The sequence below is a fragment of the Python bivittatus genome, unplaced genomic scaffold (assembly GCF_059951505.1).
Source record: "Python bivittatus isolate LINGU-HERP-01145 unplaced genomic scaffold, Pbiv_v1 ctg000560_np1212, whole genome shotgun sequence".
Taxonomy (NCBI): Eukaryota; Metazoa; Chordata; class Lepidosauria; order Squamata; family Pythonidae; genus Python; species Python bivittatus.
The window spans coordinates 7,577,501-7,597,758 of NW_028277083.1; the positions used below are offsets into that span (position 1 = coordinate 7,577,501).

Below are 20,258 nucleotides of genomic sequence, written 5' to 3' on the forward strand. Positions count from 1 at the left end.
ATTTAGAGGGACAAACCAAGTGACCTCTGGGAACCACAGAAAGGGGCACCGGAGAACTTGTGTTCATTCCTGGCCTACTGGGCTAAATCTGGTGCTGCTGAGTAGACCATCAAGACCACCCATCTACTGTACCCCAATATTTTTACTCTGACGAACAGGAATTCTCCACAATTTTCCCTCTATTTTCTGGAGTAGAGATCTTTCCCATAGGATATGACCATCTGAAGATGCAGAAGAACGATAATGAGAACTTTTTACACAGAAAGCTGTAGCTCTAACAATGAGCTACAATCTGGGTCAAAGAATCCCAGTTTGATGGGGTGATCTTTCTCCAGCACCATGCCTTGCTCCTTCTATGGAGAAAGAGGAAACTGTGACAACTTCCTAAGAGCGGAAGGTTAGGTAGCCCACTTCAGCTCCATTTCCCACTGTTTCTTTTGATCTCCTCTAATCTATTTTGGGTTCTTATCCTTCAAAGTGAGAGTAACCACAAAGTGCTAATCATAGCCTATAAAACATCCAGAGCAAAATAAATTAACAGAGAAAGCAACAATATTGATGTAGTGTAACAAACCATGGTAGACAATAGAAAAAGGATTTATTAAGGCAAATGCTACAACTTAAGAGTCAGAGAATAATCAATATTGATCCCATCTCTTGTTTTGGCTCTGTTTCAACAGCAGTAATAGCCTGGGCAATCAATAAGGTTTTTCCTTCATTTTACCCTTCCCCAACCTGATGCCCTTCAGATGGGTCGACTCCAGTTCTCAGAAAACCCAGCCTGCAAGGCTTTTGTCAAAAGTTTTGGAAGATGAAGTCCACACATCTGGAAGGTCCCTATATTAGGGAAAGTTCCTTTAAGGCAATGAAACACTAATGGAACAGTATCTGGGGGGGTGACAGGAAGTGCTATCAACACAGCCCTTGAAAATCAAGAAAGGCATTGTACGTCAATTAGAATATTGGTCCATCTAATTAACTATTTCCAGTACCATCTGGCTGCAGTTTTTATAAGTTCTAAGAGAGTGTTTTTCAGGCCTAAGTGGAAATGGTGACAATTGGGATCAAAAGCACTATTAGAAGAAGTGATGTGGCTCCCTCTGGGGAAAGATGTGTAGAGTAACAGTGAGAACTTGGAGGGGCAGCTGGATATACGATGAAGGTCCCCATCAAGTTCAAGCCAGCTTGCTCTCTTTAGGTGTGCCAACTGCTGATGCTAATAGGTTCTGCTTTGGAAGGTCTCAAAGATTTCCCCCCATGAAAGAAGCTTCTGCTTTCCAACCCTATTCTCAAGTTGCTCTTTGTTTTGGAGTTTATTGTGTTGTGGAAGGTGGTAGAGAAAGCTACCGAAGGGGCTTTTACCCATTCCATCTCTTTCCATCAGGTTGATATCCCCCTGGCTGCCTCCACTTCCCCGTTAAAAAAAAAAAGGCCCCATAGGAGATGTTCCATCTTGATGCTTTTCGCATGGGATTTCACAGAGATGGAAGCAGCAGACAATCAGGGAGAAACCTGTCCAAAGAAAGACAGGAGGTTCAGCCACCGTACAAGTGCAAGAAGCCATGTTCTAGCCATTAGAATCTCACCTCGACTCTCTTTTCCTTTGCGAGAAAGTCTTTCGTTAAAAGGATGATAAAAGAGAAAGCTGATTTGTTCTGAGCAGTTCTGCATCAGCTTCTCTTTGCATTTGCTCCTTGGATTCAGCTAAGAGGCTTTGCCAAGAGGATTTGGGTCTAAATGTTGGGCCTTCTGTATCCAGATCCTTGAGCTTTCAGTCACAGTTTGTCTTTGAGTCTTGGCCCTTGAGGATGGCCCACTGAGGAATCCATGGTGCAATTCAGTAACAAGCAAAGACTGACTGATTGATTGATTGATAGGGCTGCCCAACTCAAACAGTGTCACTCTGGCCACCATACAGCAAAAACAAACAAACAAATAAATAAAAAACATACCAAACATATAAAATATAAAATGGTAAGATCCAAGCTAATCCCTGTCCCTCAATACAATATAACTGGCTAACTTTTGAACAACATTGAATAGGGATGGATAGATTTGATTTGATTTGAACCTAAAATTCTATCTTAGAATTTTAACTCTATATTTTAGTTTTAGAGATACAGTCTACACTGGTAATAACAGTGATAATATTCTGTACTATTCTTTTAACTTGTGTTTTATATCTGGCGTTCCTCTTTCACTTTTAAACAGTTTGTTCACTGTTTTGTTCTCTACTGATCTTTGACTGAAATAAACTTTGCATCTTGAATCTATAAAATGGGGACCAAGCATGATCCTTACACAACCAAAAGGGGACTCCACTCAATGGTATCCAAACTCCTGAAGAAAATATAACTTTCCTTTACCCTTTATTGTACTCATAATCATGGACAGCTTCCATACTGAAGTCTCCGCTCTTCCTCTGAAGTTGGTAAGGTCAACTCAGGGAGAGGCAACTGGATATCTCCAGGTGTTCTGAATTCCCTGTTCCAATATGCCTTAGCCTGGTCGTGATCAATGGAGAGGAACTTTGAGGGCTCTAGGACAAAATATCCAGAGGACACTATGTCACCTTCCTTGTTATAGATTAAACAAGGAATGGATAAGTTTTCCTGGATAAATAACCTCTGGTTATTGCGTTGCATGCCAGGGAGCTCATTGTGGGAAAAAAAATTAAATATTTAAAAATGTGAACAGTCTGGGGCAAGTGAGTGAAGCCACAGCAAAAAAATTGACAATTTGCATGATTATCTTCTCAAGGCAATGAAGCATTGAATAATCTTGGCCAGGGATGTCCTTAGTATGTGTCAGAAAAGTCAAGATGGTGTCCACAATTGCAGTACCAGCCCTCTTCTTGATTCTCCCCCCACCCTGCCATGGATCTCCACTTTTCACCCCATTAAAAATGTCCACTTGAAGAGGAGTCTGGGAAGATGGGTGTAATGGTATGTGGGAAAGACCGTGGGAGACTGGGCCAAGAGATGCTGCCAAGGGAACAGTCAGATAAGAGACAGCAAAGCCCGTAGCTGGATAGTGGGTGGAACAAGAAGTTCAGAAGGGACCCTCCCTTGTTTCTTGGGCAGTAGAGGAGACAGGGGGAGAATTAGCTGGTCATGTTTCCTGTCTGGTCTACTTAGTAATGCTGACAATGGGACTCAACGTTTCAAAAGAGTGCAGTACCCCTGAACTAAACCATCACAATGAAATGCAAACCACTGGGGTCCATTGGCAGAAAATCACTCCAAAACAAACAGTGGAGAGATGAAAGATATCTGGGGTGGCGACGTGAGTACACCTTTCTGAGCATTATATAGCACAACCAGAGCTGTGATGCAGCCCTTGCATTTCTTGGACTTCTGTTTCTTCTAAAGCATCTACAAAAAGTGATAGCAATTATATATCTACCCCCTGCCCCAAATCTACTAATCACCACCCAACTAAGGAAGAGCTGCATTATTTTAAATACGTCAGCTTAATGGAAAGTCTCAGTTTCCCCCACATTTGTTTAAGGTCACTTTGCATCTCCCCCAGAACACAGTCCATCAAGGAGAACTTGGCTTCCATTTCTTAGAAGCGATGGTTGGTCTGTCCTCTTCTTCCTTGCAAATAAATTTTATTCAGCTGCACCATCCTGCCTGGGATTGTTTGTGCCAATTACAGTTAAGGTCTTCTCTTTGTTCTGTTCTTAATAATGCATTAGCTATTTAAATGTTGATTAGATTTTGAAATGGAAACCCAAAAAATATAGCGATCGTAAACCCATGCAAGTAGCCCTTTCCACTCTTCAGAGTAGCAATACATTTAACATCAGAATGGGGGGGGTGGGGAGAGTGGAAATAGGATCAATTTACTTTTGCTATATTACCTGTCAGGAGGAGAAATGAAATATAATTTACGGTGTGACATTTCCAACAGCAAATACATTCAAGCATAAGCAATTAACGCTGGTTCTTTTGGCAGGCTTTAGAAGATTACTCATAGGGTGTGAGTATATGTCCCAAGTTACAATAACACATGCTTTTTTTTAAAAAAAACAAACACTTTTCTGCCTCGTTCGACTTCCACTCTGTCCCCCCAGCTCAAGGTTTATGACAAAAATATTTGATGGATGAGAGGATGGCTTAGATGTCTTTAGATTGACTTTTTAATGTGCAAAGCAGACGGTTAATTGTGCCAATTTAATATTGGTGCTTAATTACACCCATCTTTTGGTAGGGAGCTGGCATGTTTTACTTCCCTTCTATCTGCTAGCCAAATGATAACCCACTTAGGTAGAAAGAGCAAAGAACCATTTGCTAAATGTTAGGATATTTGGACAGTATTTCCAGCAGATGATGGGACTGAATGACACGTGAATGTTTTACACGCACACCCAGTTTGCTTATCGCAAGTGAGCACTCCGAGGAATTGCACTTATTCCTGCATTGGATCAAATTCTGAGAGTCAGAAACCTGGATTACAAAAGGCACACACATAACTTGACCCATCACCTTTGTCCTTGTTTATAAATAACACAGTTAGGGAAAAGAACCAAGACTTGGGTGAGGACAAAATTTAAGAAGGTGACCATATTCCATGCTGAGCCTAAGAGCTGGATGAAAATACATTGATTTTTATAGCACTGAACTAGATGAACAGAGTGTTGTAGTTCTAACAGCAAGAAAATAGGTAAGAAGATTAGTCTTGTCTGGCTGAATAGTGATGGGCTGTTGTTGGAGGGGGTGGTTGCAATCAAAGGATTTGCCCTAACTCCCCCCCAAGCTGCCCTCCTTTCTGAAAATTTGGACATGTTTTTCCGTACCGCAACACAAGAAGCTACTTAATGTGAAGTCATTCTTTGTCCCTTTAAACCAGAGAAACTTTAAACTCTAGCTAAGTACCAGACAAAGCTACAGATGGGGTCAGAGGAAGTTCCTTATCTCCTACTAGACCTTTCTAATCTGAAAATGTTGGGGCTGAACTCAGGACCTTTTTCCTTCCTAGCCAGAGCTCTACCACTAAGCAACGTTGCTCCTTACACCTCTGAGTCAAATTCTAGAGGTAAGATCTAGAAGCAGAGGCATGGAGGCCTCAACCAGTTTTGTACAAGCCACATAGTATTCTGCAACATGTGCCCTTCTGGGGGTGTTCAGGTCCAGAACTTCCATAATTTCTGGCTAGGCTGGGAATTCTAGTAGCTGTAGACCCAACACACATTGTCCTGTTTCAGGTCTCAACCACTCACACACAGTTATTTATGGAGTTTAGCCATTTTACTCCAAGGCTGAAGACATCACAGCAAACAAAGGATTGTAAACAAAACTGAGGCTTCCCTGAAGAGTTTGCTTTCTAAAGAGGAGTGCACAAAAGAGCAGTCCAAATCCAAATCCAAATCCAAATCCAGGGTTCCAAGAGCCAGGTCAGGGTTGTCAGCCAGTCCAGAGGTCAGAGTTCAAGGTTTCAAACACAGACAGGATTTGCAGGAACGTTACACAAGAGCTGGAGGTCAGACATTGTTTCCGGCAAAGAGAGCACAGCTCAGAGCTGCTTCTTAAATAAGGCTGCAGCCAGCTGTCACCAATCAGGAGATTCACTCCCTTGCTTGGCAAGGAGCCTAATGGATCTTCGCTGCTCTGCTCTCTTTCCACTCATCGGGTGTGTGGTCTGGGAGGCCTTACGTCATCCTCATGCTCAGGTGGTGCCTGTGATTGATCAGCCTCATGTGATTCCTGGCTGTCTCTCCTGAGGCTGACATTCCATAGGCTCAGCTGGAGCAGCTTCTTCAGGGTCAGATTCAGATTCATGAATCTGAGTCCTGAGCCTGGGCCATGACACATATGGAAAGTGCCAAGCTGGGGAAGTCTTGTTCTAGAGGCTGGGATGTCAAGTTCTGAACTAAGTTCTTCAGTTGTTATAATGAAGGCAGACTTATCTGAGCCCAGATGATTTGACTATCCAGTCCACTCTGGGCTGAGCACTCTGATTGGCAAGGTCTCTACTTGAGATCTCTTCCATCTCCAGCTATGGAGATGGAATAAGCTGAATGTAAAGCAAGGGCTATGCCATTCTGCTATGGGCACTTTCTGAGCTCCCTTTCTTACTGAGATAAGACTCCCTGGAACAGAAGTAGAGGGACTGTATGACCCCAGGCTTTTGAAGGGCATTTTCCAGATCTATCATTGTACAAGGTGGCTAAATCTTGAATGTTAAAAATGAGAAAATCACCACATTACATCTCCCCAGCACTAGGTCAAATTTGTGGAGTCTCTGGTGCTCTCTGAGCTTGGTTGTTTGGTTGCAGACATTTCATTACCTGACTAAGTAACATCATCAGTGCTGGTCAAATTTGCCATTATGGAGAAAAGAAGATTAAGAGATTATTTCTTTTTATGTAGGCATATGGATGCATGCAAACTTGATCAGAAAAGTGCAGAATAAATTTGAGCCTCCTTCATCCCATAAAACTCAGTCTGTTCCAGGCTATTTTAAACATGGTATGAGGGGAGAGAGGGAGAAGCATTTGGAAATATTCCCCCCTCTCATAAGTTAGATCTCACACAATCTCTCACATCCAAAAACTCCTTGGCCAACCAATTGTTGAGAAGATTTCCAGAAGAGGCTTCCTATACACCCAGTTTATCTCCTCTCCCAAATGTTTCAATTGTTTGGTCACACTTCCTTAAGTTTAAATGACTGAAAAAGGATAGCTGTGCCATGTGAAGGGCTGGTGGAGCTGTCATGCTGCTAAAAACATAGGAGGCTTAGTTGAAGGGTTGCCTCCTAGAATGTTACAAAGCTAGCTTGCTTTGTCTTCCCAGCACTGTGAAATTTGGGATTCTGCTGTGCTGCAAGGAAGTCACTCATTGGAAACACATGTGCAAGGGACTGCAAAGCCAGTGCGGATCAAAGTGAATTAGGGAAAAAGTGGGGAGCAGGTAGAGAAAAATGAAAGAGTTTTGATGCCTTTGAACTTTTGCGTTGGAGAAGATTCCTGAGAATACCATGGACAGCCAAGAAAACCAATGAATGGATCATCAAATAAATCAACCCAGAGTTCTCACAAGACCTACATGACCAGACTCAACTGATTGTATGCTGGGCACATTATGAGAAGACATAACTCTCTGGAGAAGTCCATAATGCCAGGAAAGGTGGAAGAAACAGAAGAAGAGGACGACCAGATGGACTCAATTACAACAGCTGTTTCTCTGTCTAGTGAAACACATTCAGGAAGGACCCAGATGTGGATAGTACAAAGGGAAAAGTGGCTGACACCAAGATGGAAAGTGGACATGTGAACAGTATAACCATTTTTTAAAACCATACTTTCTTTTTTTATAGATTAATTGACCCATATCCACATGCAGTTTTAATTTTATTTACTGAAAATTGGCAGCAGATAAGGTGAAAGGTTGGAGCTGGACCTGGAGGCCCCCATGGCTTAAAATCAGCAATTAGGGCTTGCAAAGCTCCCAATCAAGCTTTCCTCTTTGAAACTGCTTCTGGAAGGAAGATCTTCTACCCCGTATGAGGAATTGCAGACCTAGTCAAATCTCTCTGGTTCTACTCTGTCAACCAGGACTAGACTTGGTGGACTTACCCACCAATAATAATGGGGCTTCAAGCCGTGATGAGAGGATTTAGCTGCTATTTCAATTTCCCACAATGCTTCAGAATTGTGGAATTTCACTGGCCCTTTTGGCTTGGAAATTCTTAGTACTGTAGTCACAACATATGGGGAGAACATCTGATTAAAGGAGGCCTGCTCTAACCCATACATAAGGATGCTAGATCTTGCTACACCGTAAGGCAGGCAGTGCCTGAAAAACCATACGGTGATCTTCTCACCTCCATCAAAGCTGCCGATATTCATATGCAAATGTATTCAGACTTCATTAACACACTCACACAGACTTGGGATTTCTTTAACCAGATGGTAATCCTTTTAAGCAAGCCTTTCAAGGAAGTTCTCACACTGATTTACAAGGCCTATTGATCCGTCAAGGCCAATAGTTGCTTTTAAGGCTGTGTAACCGTCTGGTTTATATAAAGTGTCAGCCCTTTGAGGTAGCCCAGACAGGAAACCAAAACTAGGAGTACTAACACTACATTTATTGTAAGGTTACAATAACAGAATCTTGCAAGTCTGAAAGCCTTTCTCCCCTCCCTTGCCTTTACTTTCCAAAGAAGGGAGGGTCCCTTCTGAGGTGCTTTCTCCATCCCCATTCCTTCTGTGGGCTGAGATATCTCTTGCCTGACCACTGTCTAGGCTGTGGCTCTTCCTCCCATCTCCCAAGGTTATTCTCACAGCTCTACATGTAAAGGTAGACCATCTGGGGTCCTTCAGAACCTTTTGGTCTACAACTCATACAATTACGGGCCATTGGGCACACTGTTTAGGATTGATAAAAGCTGAAGTCTGTGACACCTGGAAGACACCAAAATGGCCTCTCTTGATTTGAAGCAGATAGCCACAATTTTTGCACTGAGTTTTGCAAATTTGCTTTCCAAATCATTCTGATGTGTCTTTAAGATTTGGAAAAAGAGGCTTGGGAAAAGAATTGGCAGGGTATTTTTCAACCATGTCTTCCCCCTACCAGGGCAAACAGCAACGTTCACAGCCAACTGAACCTTTCTGGAATTCAAAATCCTCCTCCCTGTATACTTTTAATTTTTGAAATAATCATGAAATGTCAGCAGGGTGATTTTTGACAAGCATGATAACACACAGAGGAACAAAAATTACATACAACTCCAAAACCCAGTACAAGAAGAGTTAACTTTGCTCCCTTTGATTAGAAATCACTTAAGGAAAAAAAAATCCCTACACGTATTTAGCCCTACCATAATTACATTGCTCTGGTCTGCATTCCCAAAGGAGCATATGGACTTTTTACAGCTGGAAAAGCTCTGTGCTACTGTGAACCCAACGCACATTCTTTTTAATTACATATGTGCCTGCTGAGGACATATGATGAAGTCTGGCAAACTAATTTGCTACCAGCATGAGAGCAGGAATAAATACTAAATATTACACCCCAGTTGGTTTCTCTGTACTATCCATTATCCCTAGAGACAAGACTAAATGAAAATTGCCCCAGCCATTTAAATATGCCAAAGGAAAGGGAAGCCACAGTAACGTGAACCAGGCAGAATTCAACAATAAAAAGATGAAGGTATCAGACCCTAGTTTGGGTTCTTCCTTCTTCTTCCATTCATAATGTTTGGTGAGATTTAACTTTATTTTTGCAGGAAACCTTTGGCAAATGGGAAGATTGATTCTGGCATAGCTTTGCCCTAGCTGAAAGGCAAAGCTATTGACCATCCAAGGTCAAAGTTAGCAGAGGCCCTCACAATGGAATTAAATGGGAAAGTTTTAGTCCCTGGTCAATCCAGGGTTCAAATTCCCCCAAGTTCTTTTTGTTTTTTTGATGCCTTCGAGTCAGTCTTGACTCCTGGTGACTGCCTGGACAAGTCCTTGCAGTTTCCTTGGCAAGATTTCAAAAGTGGTTGTCCCTTGCTTTCTTTCCAGGGCTGAGAGAGAGGGACTGGCCCAAGGTCACCCAGCTGGCTTTGTGCCTAAGGTAGGACTAGAACTCACAATCTCCTGGTTTCTAGCCTGATCCCTTCACCACTACTCCAAAGCAGAACCCAATTCTAATTTCTGACTGCTTTTGAGCAGAGCTGTTTATATTGAAAACCTGCAGCTTTCATCTAAGCAAAAGCAGGCACTGATCATCTCTGGTTGCAGGCGTTGGGTCACTTGAGTGCCCCCCTCTATTCCTAAATAGATTGTCCCTCCCAATGCATCTTCTTTTCACAAACTGGAGTTTCTCTGTTCCCTTTTGCCTTTTGATACAATGGTGATGATGCCCTTACAGATGGGATGGCTGAGTCTCCAGAATGGAGTAAATCATGGGCTATAGCTGCAATGGGGCAAGATTAGGACCAACAGGGCAAAATTCTGCCTCACCTCTAGAGTAGGGCCACATCTGTCTGGTGACTTGACCTGCACCCCTCTTCAAGCACTGCAATGTCAGGATGTAGCAAATCCTGTCTGCATCTATGTCTGCAACTGTCTTTGTTCAAGTGACCAATCAAAAATAAAGTAGGAACAGACATGTTGGAGACCCTTTTCCTTTTCTCCTCCAGCTTACCTTCCAGTGGGCAGAAACGAGTCACTTGCTCAGGCATCAGCTTCCCTTGCTTGTGCTGACAGTACATCTCGGCAATTTCTTGCCGACACTGCTTTGACTTGGCCCTGGATAGGGCTGAGAGGGCCTCTTTGCCCGAGATGTCACATTTTGGCAGCTGATCATATCCGAGCTCAGGAGAACCATTCCCACCCCGTTTCATACGAGACTGTCGGGAGGACTTCTGTATGTCCTTCAAATGGTTGCCGGGCTTGGGGGCAGAATTGTCCAATGGCAGGGGGTCATTGGAGTTCTTTCCAAGCAGGGAGTTCTCTTTTGCTTTCTCCTCCTGTTCTAGTTTTCTCCGTAAGCGTTCCTTCTGTGCATTGATGGGCTTTTTCACCAGTTCTGGATGATGCTTCTGCTTCTGTGTCCGGGGAGCAAAGTTGCTATTGTCAATATTTTCAAAGTCCTTGGGGACAGAGTTCTCATTGTTGCTATCGGTTCGTGTCTTCTCCTTTGGCCGGTGGGAAAAGTAGCCATCCTATAAAAATGGGAGGGAAAAGAAAGATTATTCCATGATGCTCAACAGTTTATTTCCAGCTGCCCAGGAACGCAAGAATTAGATCACCAGTCTATTTTTATTGAGTTTTCCAGGTGTTTCCAAGCCATAACTGGAGAATTGTACTTGGAAGCTTTTGCATGTAAGTGGGTCCTCTACTACTGACCAATCAACCTTTTTCCTACCAGATCAGATAAATAATGACATTCAGCCTCATCTACAAAACCTGGTAGAAAATCTAGATCAGCTTTCTTCAACCTGGATACCACCTTATAAGGCTTTGTACCAGTCATGGTTAGAAAATTATCTTTAAACATTTTCCTTTGGCCTGAGAATCAGGGGTTCTCACCTCACCAGCTTCCATCTTTCGACTTCCAGATGCATGGTCTTCAATTCCCACCACTGTTAGCAATGGCCATGCTGGCTGAGGAATTCAGGCAACTGAACTCCAAACTTCTAGAGGGCCACCAAATTAGGGAAAGGTTACATTTGAGAGTTATAGGCAGGAAGGGCCTTCCAAACCTAGAGGAAGGTCTCTATCCCGAAATCCTGGTCTCTCTCTAATTATAAATATTGAAAGAGGAAAGATATGACCAAGAGGAACCAGGCTGCAAGCTTAGGTAGAGGATGGCACATCATGGTTACCATAAAACAAGAGGAAAGGAGACCAAAGAAATGTCCTAGGATGGTGAAGAAAGGACATGCCTTCCTTTGTAGTTGGAAGGAAAAACAAGCAGTCTGGGCAAGGAAGAACAGAGAAATTTGCAGCAAACCACTTACTCGCTTCCACAGAATCTCTAGTCACCCAAGGTAAACTAGCCATTGGCTAATGCCAAGCTTCTTTGGCAATGAGGTAACACAAGACTGTATCCATAGATATGTCTAGTCATCCCAAGGACATTTTTCTGGCTCAGAAACTGTAAATTTTTCACTAATTGACAAGACTTTTACTCAACTGGGACCAAAGTAGCTGCTTGGATGCTGGGATCTTATTGCCCTCTTTAACTCTCTGGGTCACAACATGACTTTGAACCTTTCAGCATTCTTGCTTTTGTTGTGTTCATGATGTTTTATTACTTTCCCTCACATTTAGTTTTGTAAGTTGCTTTGGCGGACTCCTTAGCCAAGCCTAGTTAACTAAACTGCCATGTATGATTTGCTTCAGGATATAGGACAATTCACAACAGAGTTCACAAAAAAATATGTCACATGTCCAGTCCTACTTGCAAACTCTTGCTTGTGGTAGCCTTGAGTCAGTCCCAGCATGACAACAAAACATGATTCAACAAAGCAAACACACATATACATATGTCTCAAAGCTTACTAAATTTACCCTTAACTGCTGATAAGGAACTTTGAACTATTTGTGTGACAAGTGTTGCAATTGTATCACCATTATCTCATACCTTTCCTCTTCACCAATTTCTATCAATGGGGGCAACTGACATCAACCAAGCACAGTGAGTTATTTTAAGGGTTTATCTCATGGTGATTGGGATAGGTCAATTCTCTACCCACACCATGGTTCTCCACAATTATAGGCATTAACCCAGATCAAATGCATCAGTGATATAAGAAAGGAAAACTTCTCCATGTCTGAGGAAGTTGCTCGGATGTTCTACAGAGGAATGCTGGAATCAACTAATTTTAGGACATCATACACAGAGATACATGCTATCTGGCTCAAGGTCTCGGTCTCTCTCGCTCTCTCTTAATATAATGCAAGTATTCCTTGGCAGCAGCTCAACTCAAGATCTGCCTAGAGATATCAGATATGAGTCTATGGCGTTCCTGCATGTAAACCATAACTTTGCTTAACAGAGCTATGAACCCAACATAGCAAGGGTGTACGCATCAACTTTGATCTGATCTCATTCAGTTATCCAAATGGAAAAGTCAGATTGAAATAATTTGCATTCGTGCTTTGATAAATGGAAAGTTTGAGGATCCAATTTGCACGGTCAAATCACACATTGATTCAATGCACTGAAGAGATTGGGAAAACTTTGTGTGGCTGAGTGGTCTATAGTCTTTCAATTCAGAGGTATCTGACACCACGTGATACCTGAAGTCAATTCAGAGAGTCTAAACCATCCCTGAATCAAACCTCTAAATCAAATTATTTGCATAGCCTTTCAACATACAGTAGGCTTATTGGAATCCATTTAGGGAGGTGGGTCTCCCCCATTTTAAAGCAAAGCAGGGAGCCTAAGCCTAGTGAAAGTTTATACACATCCATTTTGCTGCTTATTCAACCTTTGAAAAACTGTCCTTTGAAATTCAGAAATGGAGAAGGGGATGCCTAAGGTATGCAAAAAAAAGAAAGAAAGAAAGAAAGAAAGAAAAAGAAAAAGAAAAAGAAAAAGAAAAAGAAGCAGCAGCTGGGATCTACATGTGATCTATAATCTGGCGATCCCCATTTCTGAGCCTCACTGCTTGCCACAGCTACGCTACATTACTTCCAAATTGGCTTATCTCCCAGACCATGGAGAAAGCAGAATGAGAACATTCTATAGAACTAAAGCTTGTTTAAAGCCTGCATTAATTTCCCTTTTAGCTACAGTTCTTCTGTGTAGCATCTGCTTATCACCCTGCTATCATTTGCTTTCCCTAAACTATAATGGTGACTTCAAAAGCAGATGCTGCTGATACAGTTCACTGGACTAACTAGAACCACTCCATTAAAAAAAAGGACCCTAAAAAAACCCAAAACAAAATAGAAAGAAGGACCAAAAATGGAAGACAAAGTGAACCTTTATAAAATCCAAACCAACACAAGCTACTGCTGTTCCTCCAAAGTAGCTGTTTGCTTTGTGTGAGTCAGTTTCTTGTGACATTTGTAGGAGACAAAGCCACCATAGGTCAGCGTAGACTGGTGATCAGGTGTGTTCCAAGTCCTTCAGGATTGAGGTTCTTCCTTACTTTTTAGCCAAGATTACAAGCTGACATGGGATATGTCTCTATCACTCACCTAAACCCTTCTTGAAAGACCATTCTCCACCGAAAAAATAACCCCATGTACAACTGCCTCAAATTTGCTTCAAAGGAAAGTGAGACAGAGATGTGATCAAAATAGATCCAGATGTTTATTGTCCATCAACAACACGCATTGTGCTTTATAGAATAAGCGTTTGCAATCCAGCATCTACAAGCATTAAAATGCCCATATGCTTCTAAGATGAGAATTCAAATCAGCTGAGGTTTAGAGGGGCAAGAGCAAAATCTAATGAATGAGAAGATTTGGGGGTGGATTGATTGACATTGTGCAACACTTTACCATGTCACTGGATTGCAGCCATTGAGTGACTGACTGGTTAGTCCCAAGTCATCTTTCAAGATGCAAAACAGGAGAATCAAAGAATTGAAAATAATTAGAACAATGTGAGTGACTGGTTCTTTGAAAGTGAGGGAACGTGCAAACATCAAAGTCCACCCAGGTCCATAACCAGGAACAGGAAAAATCACAATCTGAGCATCATCTTTGTTAGCTAAGCCCAAACCTGTGGCTAATCCCCCTCCCTTGCCTTGAGTCCCTTGAATCATACATCCTCCTATTTTACATGCATGCTTGCTGGTTAATCAAAGAAACAGTATACTACTGCTCTGCGTATATGAGCAAAATAATGGAGAGGCTGCAACAGGTTTTAAAAGCCAAGCGTAACAGTTCTTAAGAAACAAATCCCCAAAGGTTCATAAATATGATCCATTTATATACTCAGTCTACAATGAGTTGCTTGTATAAGCCACTGCTTTTACTAGATTTCTTTCCAGCAGATTATCTTTTTAAAAAAATGTTGAGTACAAGCTTCACTCACTATTTTCTGTTCCCTTCCTTTGCTGGGTGGTCTTCAGCTTCAGACACTCTTGACTGAAGCTGAAAGCTGGTCTACTGTGGCTTGCAAACCCTCAAAGAAAGGGTTTGGGTAAAGGGTTTTCACCTTTACCAACATTTGCAACTCAGTTTTTAAGGCTGTGCAAATATTCAGTTGGGAGATTTGATTTCAAGGCAATGTAGATCAACTGAACCAAATCAGAAAGTCCTTTCTAATTGCTGCATGAGAGTGGATGTCTCTGAACAGTCTGCACATAAGCCAGGATGGAAACTATGGTTTGTTCTTCAACTATAGAATGCTAGCAGGGAATCAAGCCAGAATTCTCAGTTAGCAAACCCCAGAAGGCAATTCGTGGTTAATCCAATCATTGCTGCTAGCAAGGGGAGAAAAGCTGCTGGGGAATTCTGGGAGTCGAAGTCCACTCATCTTAAAGTGGCCAAGTTTGGACAACACTGGTATGATAGGACAACTGGCTTGAATTTCCAGAAAGACAGGACCCGACACTTTAAAATATTTATTTGCAACAGATTTTGAGATAAACAAAACAGAATGGCTTGCAGCAAACTCTAGATTTTTGGAGCTTAAGATGCTAATAGCTTCCAAATCCTCAAAAATCTGTTCTGCACCAGAGAAAGGCGAAGGTTCACTCTCTTCCGTTCAACCATGGCAAACAGAATAGCAGAATGAACTCTGATCATCATGAACCTCTTTGAAAAACTCACCACTTTGGCAGAGGAGGACAAGAGCAAAGCCAAAGAGAACAGATGGGAGAAAAAAACAGATGCTTATGAAATTTGCTTTTTCCATATGCTTCCCCTCATTTAGCTCTTTATTATTTTATTATTATTATTTTAGAATGAGAGTCAATGGCATTTTCATAATTATCTGGAAATTCAGGGGCTTGAGACACTCGCTGTGGAACTTCAAAAGAATTTGAATTTTGATCTTCCTTTCTACGTAGAGAAGCAGCACGCAGGACAAAACGCGCAAAGGCTGGTTGAACTCTGAATGTTATGGAACCAAGTGGGTCACAAAAACCTCCATCTGAGTGATCAAATCTCTGCCTTGACTACATATATGGTGGACAGAACTCTACAGAGCAAGATTAACCAAAGCTCTTTTAACTCCCAGCCAACATTTCAGATGATTGGTCATCGATGAAGGGCTATCTAGATAGGGCATGCAAATATGACTTCTGGCCCCACAACAGTAGGGAGGAACCATAGGTCAGGGATAGAGAACTTGCTTTGTCAGGGGAAGGAACCCTAAACTCGGTATCAGCATCTTTCAAGGATCGTGCCATTCGGTCTTACTGCAAATATTAGACAGCCAACTAACATTTGAGGCGTACATTCTCTTACACCAAAACAGAAGACCAAGCTAATTAGCTCACTTCAATCAGATCCATGGATCCATCCACTCAATCCTGCCAACGATGATGGACAGCCTTACCCCTGGGATTGAACCTTTGATCCATGTGAACCCCATGCTTTATTTACTCACGTATGCCCCCTTGCTGGACAGCACAGGGTTTTCATAAGATACCAACTGCAGAACCTCAGCTTGCCATTCTAGAATTTTGTACTACAAGTATTAAAATTTTCATTTGCTTAACATGCTCCTGTTTTATTGCCCATCTTAAAATAGTTTTTCATGAACTACTACTGGTTTGGAAGATTAACTCTCCCCCCCCACCGCCAAACACCCCCTCCACTGGAGAGGAATGGAATGGCTGGATTAATATATTATGGATGAGAAAGGAAATATTCCTGATGTAATGGACTTCTCAAAGAGGATGCTCTTTTGTAAAATATTACAGGGCCAGAATATCTGCATGTTCCTCCCTTCTGCTTCAAGAGACGGTTAGCAAGAGGATTGAAGAATTTCTACTCTACTGACTGATGACTGATTACGTGCCATCAAGTCACTGCTGACTCCTAGTGACCAGATACTGTACACAGATTTTCTCCATGACAATCTGTCCATAAACTGGTCCTTCAGGTCTTCCAGTGGTGCACTAATTCCCACTGTAACTGAATCCTTCCATCTTGCTGCTGGTCATCGTCTTCTTCTCTTTCCTTCCACCTTTCCCAGCATTAAAGCCTTCTCCAGAAAGCTAGGTCTTTGTATAATGTGTCTGAGGTTGGATAAGTTGAACCTGGTCATTTGTGCCTCGAGTGAGAACTCTGGGTTGATTTGTTCAATGATCTACAGTGTTGGTTTGTTTTCTTGGCTGTCCATGGTATTCTCAGGAGTCTTCTCCAACACCAAAAGCATCCCTACTCTTCCTATCCTGCTTCTTCAAAGTCCAAATTTGTTTCCTAAACCACCTTTTAAAAAATTAAGATGTACCATATCTTCTGAGTATTCGTGGGCAACTGGAATGCACTAAATATGGTGCCTCAGTTCCTCCCACCTTGTCTTTTTTTCAAGAGGGAAATAAAAATTAAATGCTAAAAGTGCACCCACTTGAAAACATGTAATCAGATTAATTAAAATCCTCCCTAGACTTTCTGGAATTCCTCTTTATTTCAAATGCAACACCTTAATTGCTCTGTTTGCAACTGTAGTTTCACCTTCATAACCTGCAAAGATTTGTGCTGTTTTTCAAATTTCATTAAAAAGCATCTTACTAATTTGGGGAGAAAAAGGAGCTCTCCTGTTAAATGGATTCAAGAAATTAATTATGCATCCATATCCGTTTATGGACTTGGCAACTTGTGAGATTAGATTCTCAATTTTTGTCACCTATTTTCTGATCTCTTTCTTGGAAATGGCTGCATTTTCCTCTTTCTTACCCCTTCTCTACTTAACCTTTTCTACCAACCATTCATTCTTTGACTACTTTTGCTTTCAAAGGGCCCAATATTTCTCAAAACAGAGCATTTATTTCTCACATTTCAGGTGTTTTCATTCTCTTCCCCCTTGTAGTTTACAATCCCTTACAAAATCACATTTTTTTAAACATTATCTCTTTCATGCCCATCAATCCATCACCTTGATTATTTCCCTCAATGTTCACAAGTAAGTAAAGATAGGTAATAGCAATGAATGCAGAATGGGTTATATTTTCAGGCCCTATGTACCATCATACAATCACCCACAACTGTATAAGTGCCAACAAATAAAGGTATTTTCAAAATGGCTAAGTTCTTGCCCCAAATCATAAGATTTTGGCCACTGATAACAAACAAACCTATACTTAATTTTAGGGTTCTGTGGATGTCATTTGGGAATATAACATCACAGGCCTAGAACTTCCAAGTGCCAAATTGCTGGCCCCAAATTAATGGCTCCACTTCCATATTTCCATATCCAGTCAATCAGTTTCTCTAGTTTTAATAATTATATTTAAAAGGTTATACCCATCTATCCTAAAAAAAAGCCCCATGGAGTTCAGTGGAGCTTAGTTTACTCTAAAGAAGCAAAGTATGGGGTTGCAGATTAATTGTACAGCCAGTCCATTCACTATTCTAATTCTAATAAACTCGCTGCAGCTTATTTATTGCCAGATCTGTTCATTAACTCAGTTTCAATACAAATCCATATAGCTCCCTTTAATTAATTTCATTCCAAGTTCAATTTTAATTCAGTTTGCTAATAGCTTCCATAAGACTTCCCAACATGTTTCAACATCCTGCTGCACGACCAATGTGAATTCCAATAAATTCAGTAAATCTAGTTCATTAAATCCAGTCAGTTCGTTATATCTAATTCAACATGGATCGATCGAGCGCCATTCAGTACGTTTCATTCCAAGTTTTAAATTAGTTCCGTTTGTTAGCGCCTCCTAATAAATCCGATCTTCCATTTTTACCTCTTCAAAGTTCAGCCTCTAAACTTTTTCTAACTTTGTCATTCAAAATATTTCAGTTAATGCAACTCTATGCATTCCTGCGCCCTTCGATTTTTTTTCTGGTTGATATTCACCTAACGTGTTGACTTAAGTTTATATTTTCTTCCTGAAAATACAGTGGAGTTGGATGCATTAAAAAAACAAAACAAAACTCTATAAGCCCTGGCTGGATCTGGCTCATTTTTGAACTCCATTATTCTGCCCACATGCCAAATTTAGTCCTATTCTGTTCCATTTGGGTAGAATTGTCCTGTAAATGAGCAGATCAATGGAGAGATGAACAGAAGACACCAGAGTCCCCAGCTCCTGTAAGACTGAAAAGTATATAAAGAAACAAGACGTCAACCTCCACGATCAGCTCTGGGAGGACTTCCAGAGCACAGTGGCCTCTCTTTGGATCATGCCAGATGTTGGCGCTGGTCCTGTGGATCATCACCGTATGAGAAAGGTTGGTGACCCCTTCTGAAAGCCTTTTCATTGAAACCCCACCTATTCCTGATTACTTTTTCTCCTTTTAAACTACATTTTTTCAAGGTAGAGGAGAGAGGGGCACACCCTGTTAAATATCCATAAGATGCTTTCAGGTGCCTTCTCTAAATACCCAATTTTTCTTCAACTCTACAACTGCGTGTATAGTCTTTTTGCACTGCTCTCTCCTCTTCCAATCACACCTGTCAGGCCGTAATTTATCTTTTATCTTAACTGAGATCAGGATTCTTCCTGCGTTGGACTGCCAGAATTACCTCTATTATAGCATTATTTGTACTGGTATCTTCTCTCTGCCCCTGGTGTCTCTTTTCATTAAGAAGCTTTCCAGTATGTGCCACGTTGGCTCTAGTTTTAGAAGCAGCTGGGCTAAAAATAAGTGTGTGACAGGCCTCAAGGAGAGCTTAACATGAAAGCTAAATTTGCTGCAGAATGAGCATTTTGATTGGAAACGCCGGCTCGGAGATTTATTAAACTGAAGCTTGGCAAGAGGTATGCGTTTGTTTTACGCTCTTCCAGACCTCACAACTTCGACCCAACCTATTTGCGTTTTCGACTCCAGAATACAGGGAGAGAAAGAGGATCTGGGCCAGTTGGGCTGCAGGAAAGGGGGTTAAATGGGGAGATGTTTGTCCTGGTTTGGTTTGGAGCAGCCTTTCAGCCATTGGGGAAAATGTGCTAAAATCTGCTAGGCAGAAATTTTCTTTCCCTTTGAAAAAGGTGGTTACTTTTAGGGTTGCACAAAACTCAACCTTCTGGGACTTTCCAGTTTAAGTCCAGAACACACCAATCTGTTTGTTCCTGTTCTGGGGTGGCAGAGCTTCCAGAACAGGAATTAATACTTTATGTTCCCATGCACTGGGAACCAAACCAAACCAATTAGGGCACTGTGTGTCTCCATTCAGTCCAAAATGGAGGCACATGGAGGCAGCGTTTGGCTCACTCCAAAGCAGGCTAGCTAATGGCACCTACTATCGAGGTTTATCAATGTGCACAGAGTAGCTGTGGTGGGAGGAGAGGTGTGTAAAATGGGGGAGAGGAGGAACAATTCTGCCATGAGGGAAGCCAGTCAGAAACCCCCAGCAGTGACTGCACTGCAATTTCATGCAAGTAATCTCTGCGATAAAGCTTCATCTCTCGTGGAAAGCGAGCTGTAGGTCGCTAATAGTTATTAAAAAACAAACAAAACAATGAATCCGCCTTACTTATCACTGTCAGCAAGTCTCAAAAGGATGACCTTCATGATTCCATATTAGCATCCATTTATGATGTTGCTCAGGCTGGAATTAAGTGTGGCTGTAGAAACGTGCCTGGAACGACCAGAGTCAGAGGGCAAGTGCACGAGTGCACATATATCAGGGGAGGGGAGGGGGGCAAAGCTATCACAAGGAGAAGGCCAAACCCCCTAT

General features: G+C 41.8%; 1 protein-coding gene across 2 annotated transcripts in view; it reads right to left on the reverse strand.

Annotated features, from left to right (window-relative positions):
- XYLT1 (xylosyltransferase 1) overlaps positions 1 to 20,258 on the reverse strand; it is a 151,198-nt gene that overhangs the window by 47,822 nt on the left and 83,118 nt on the right. For both annotated transcript variants that reach the window (XM_088148124.1, XM_088148122.1), the window contains exon 3: positions 10,137 to 10,656. In XM_088148124.1, coding sequence (XP_088004250.1) covers positions 10,137 to 10,656 — 520 coding nt within the window. The remainder of the gene's footprint in view (positions 1 to 10,136; positions 10,657 to 20,258) is intronic.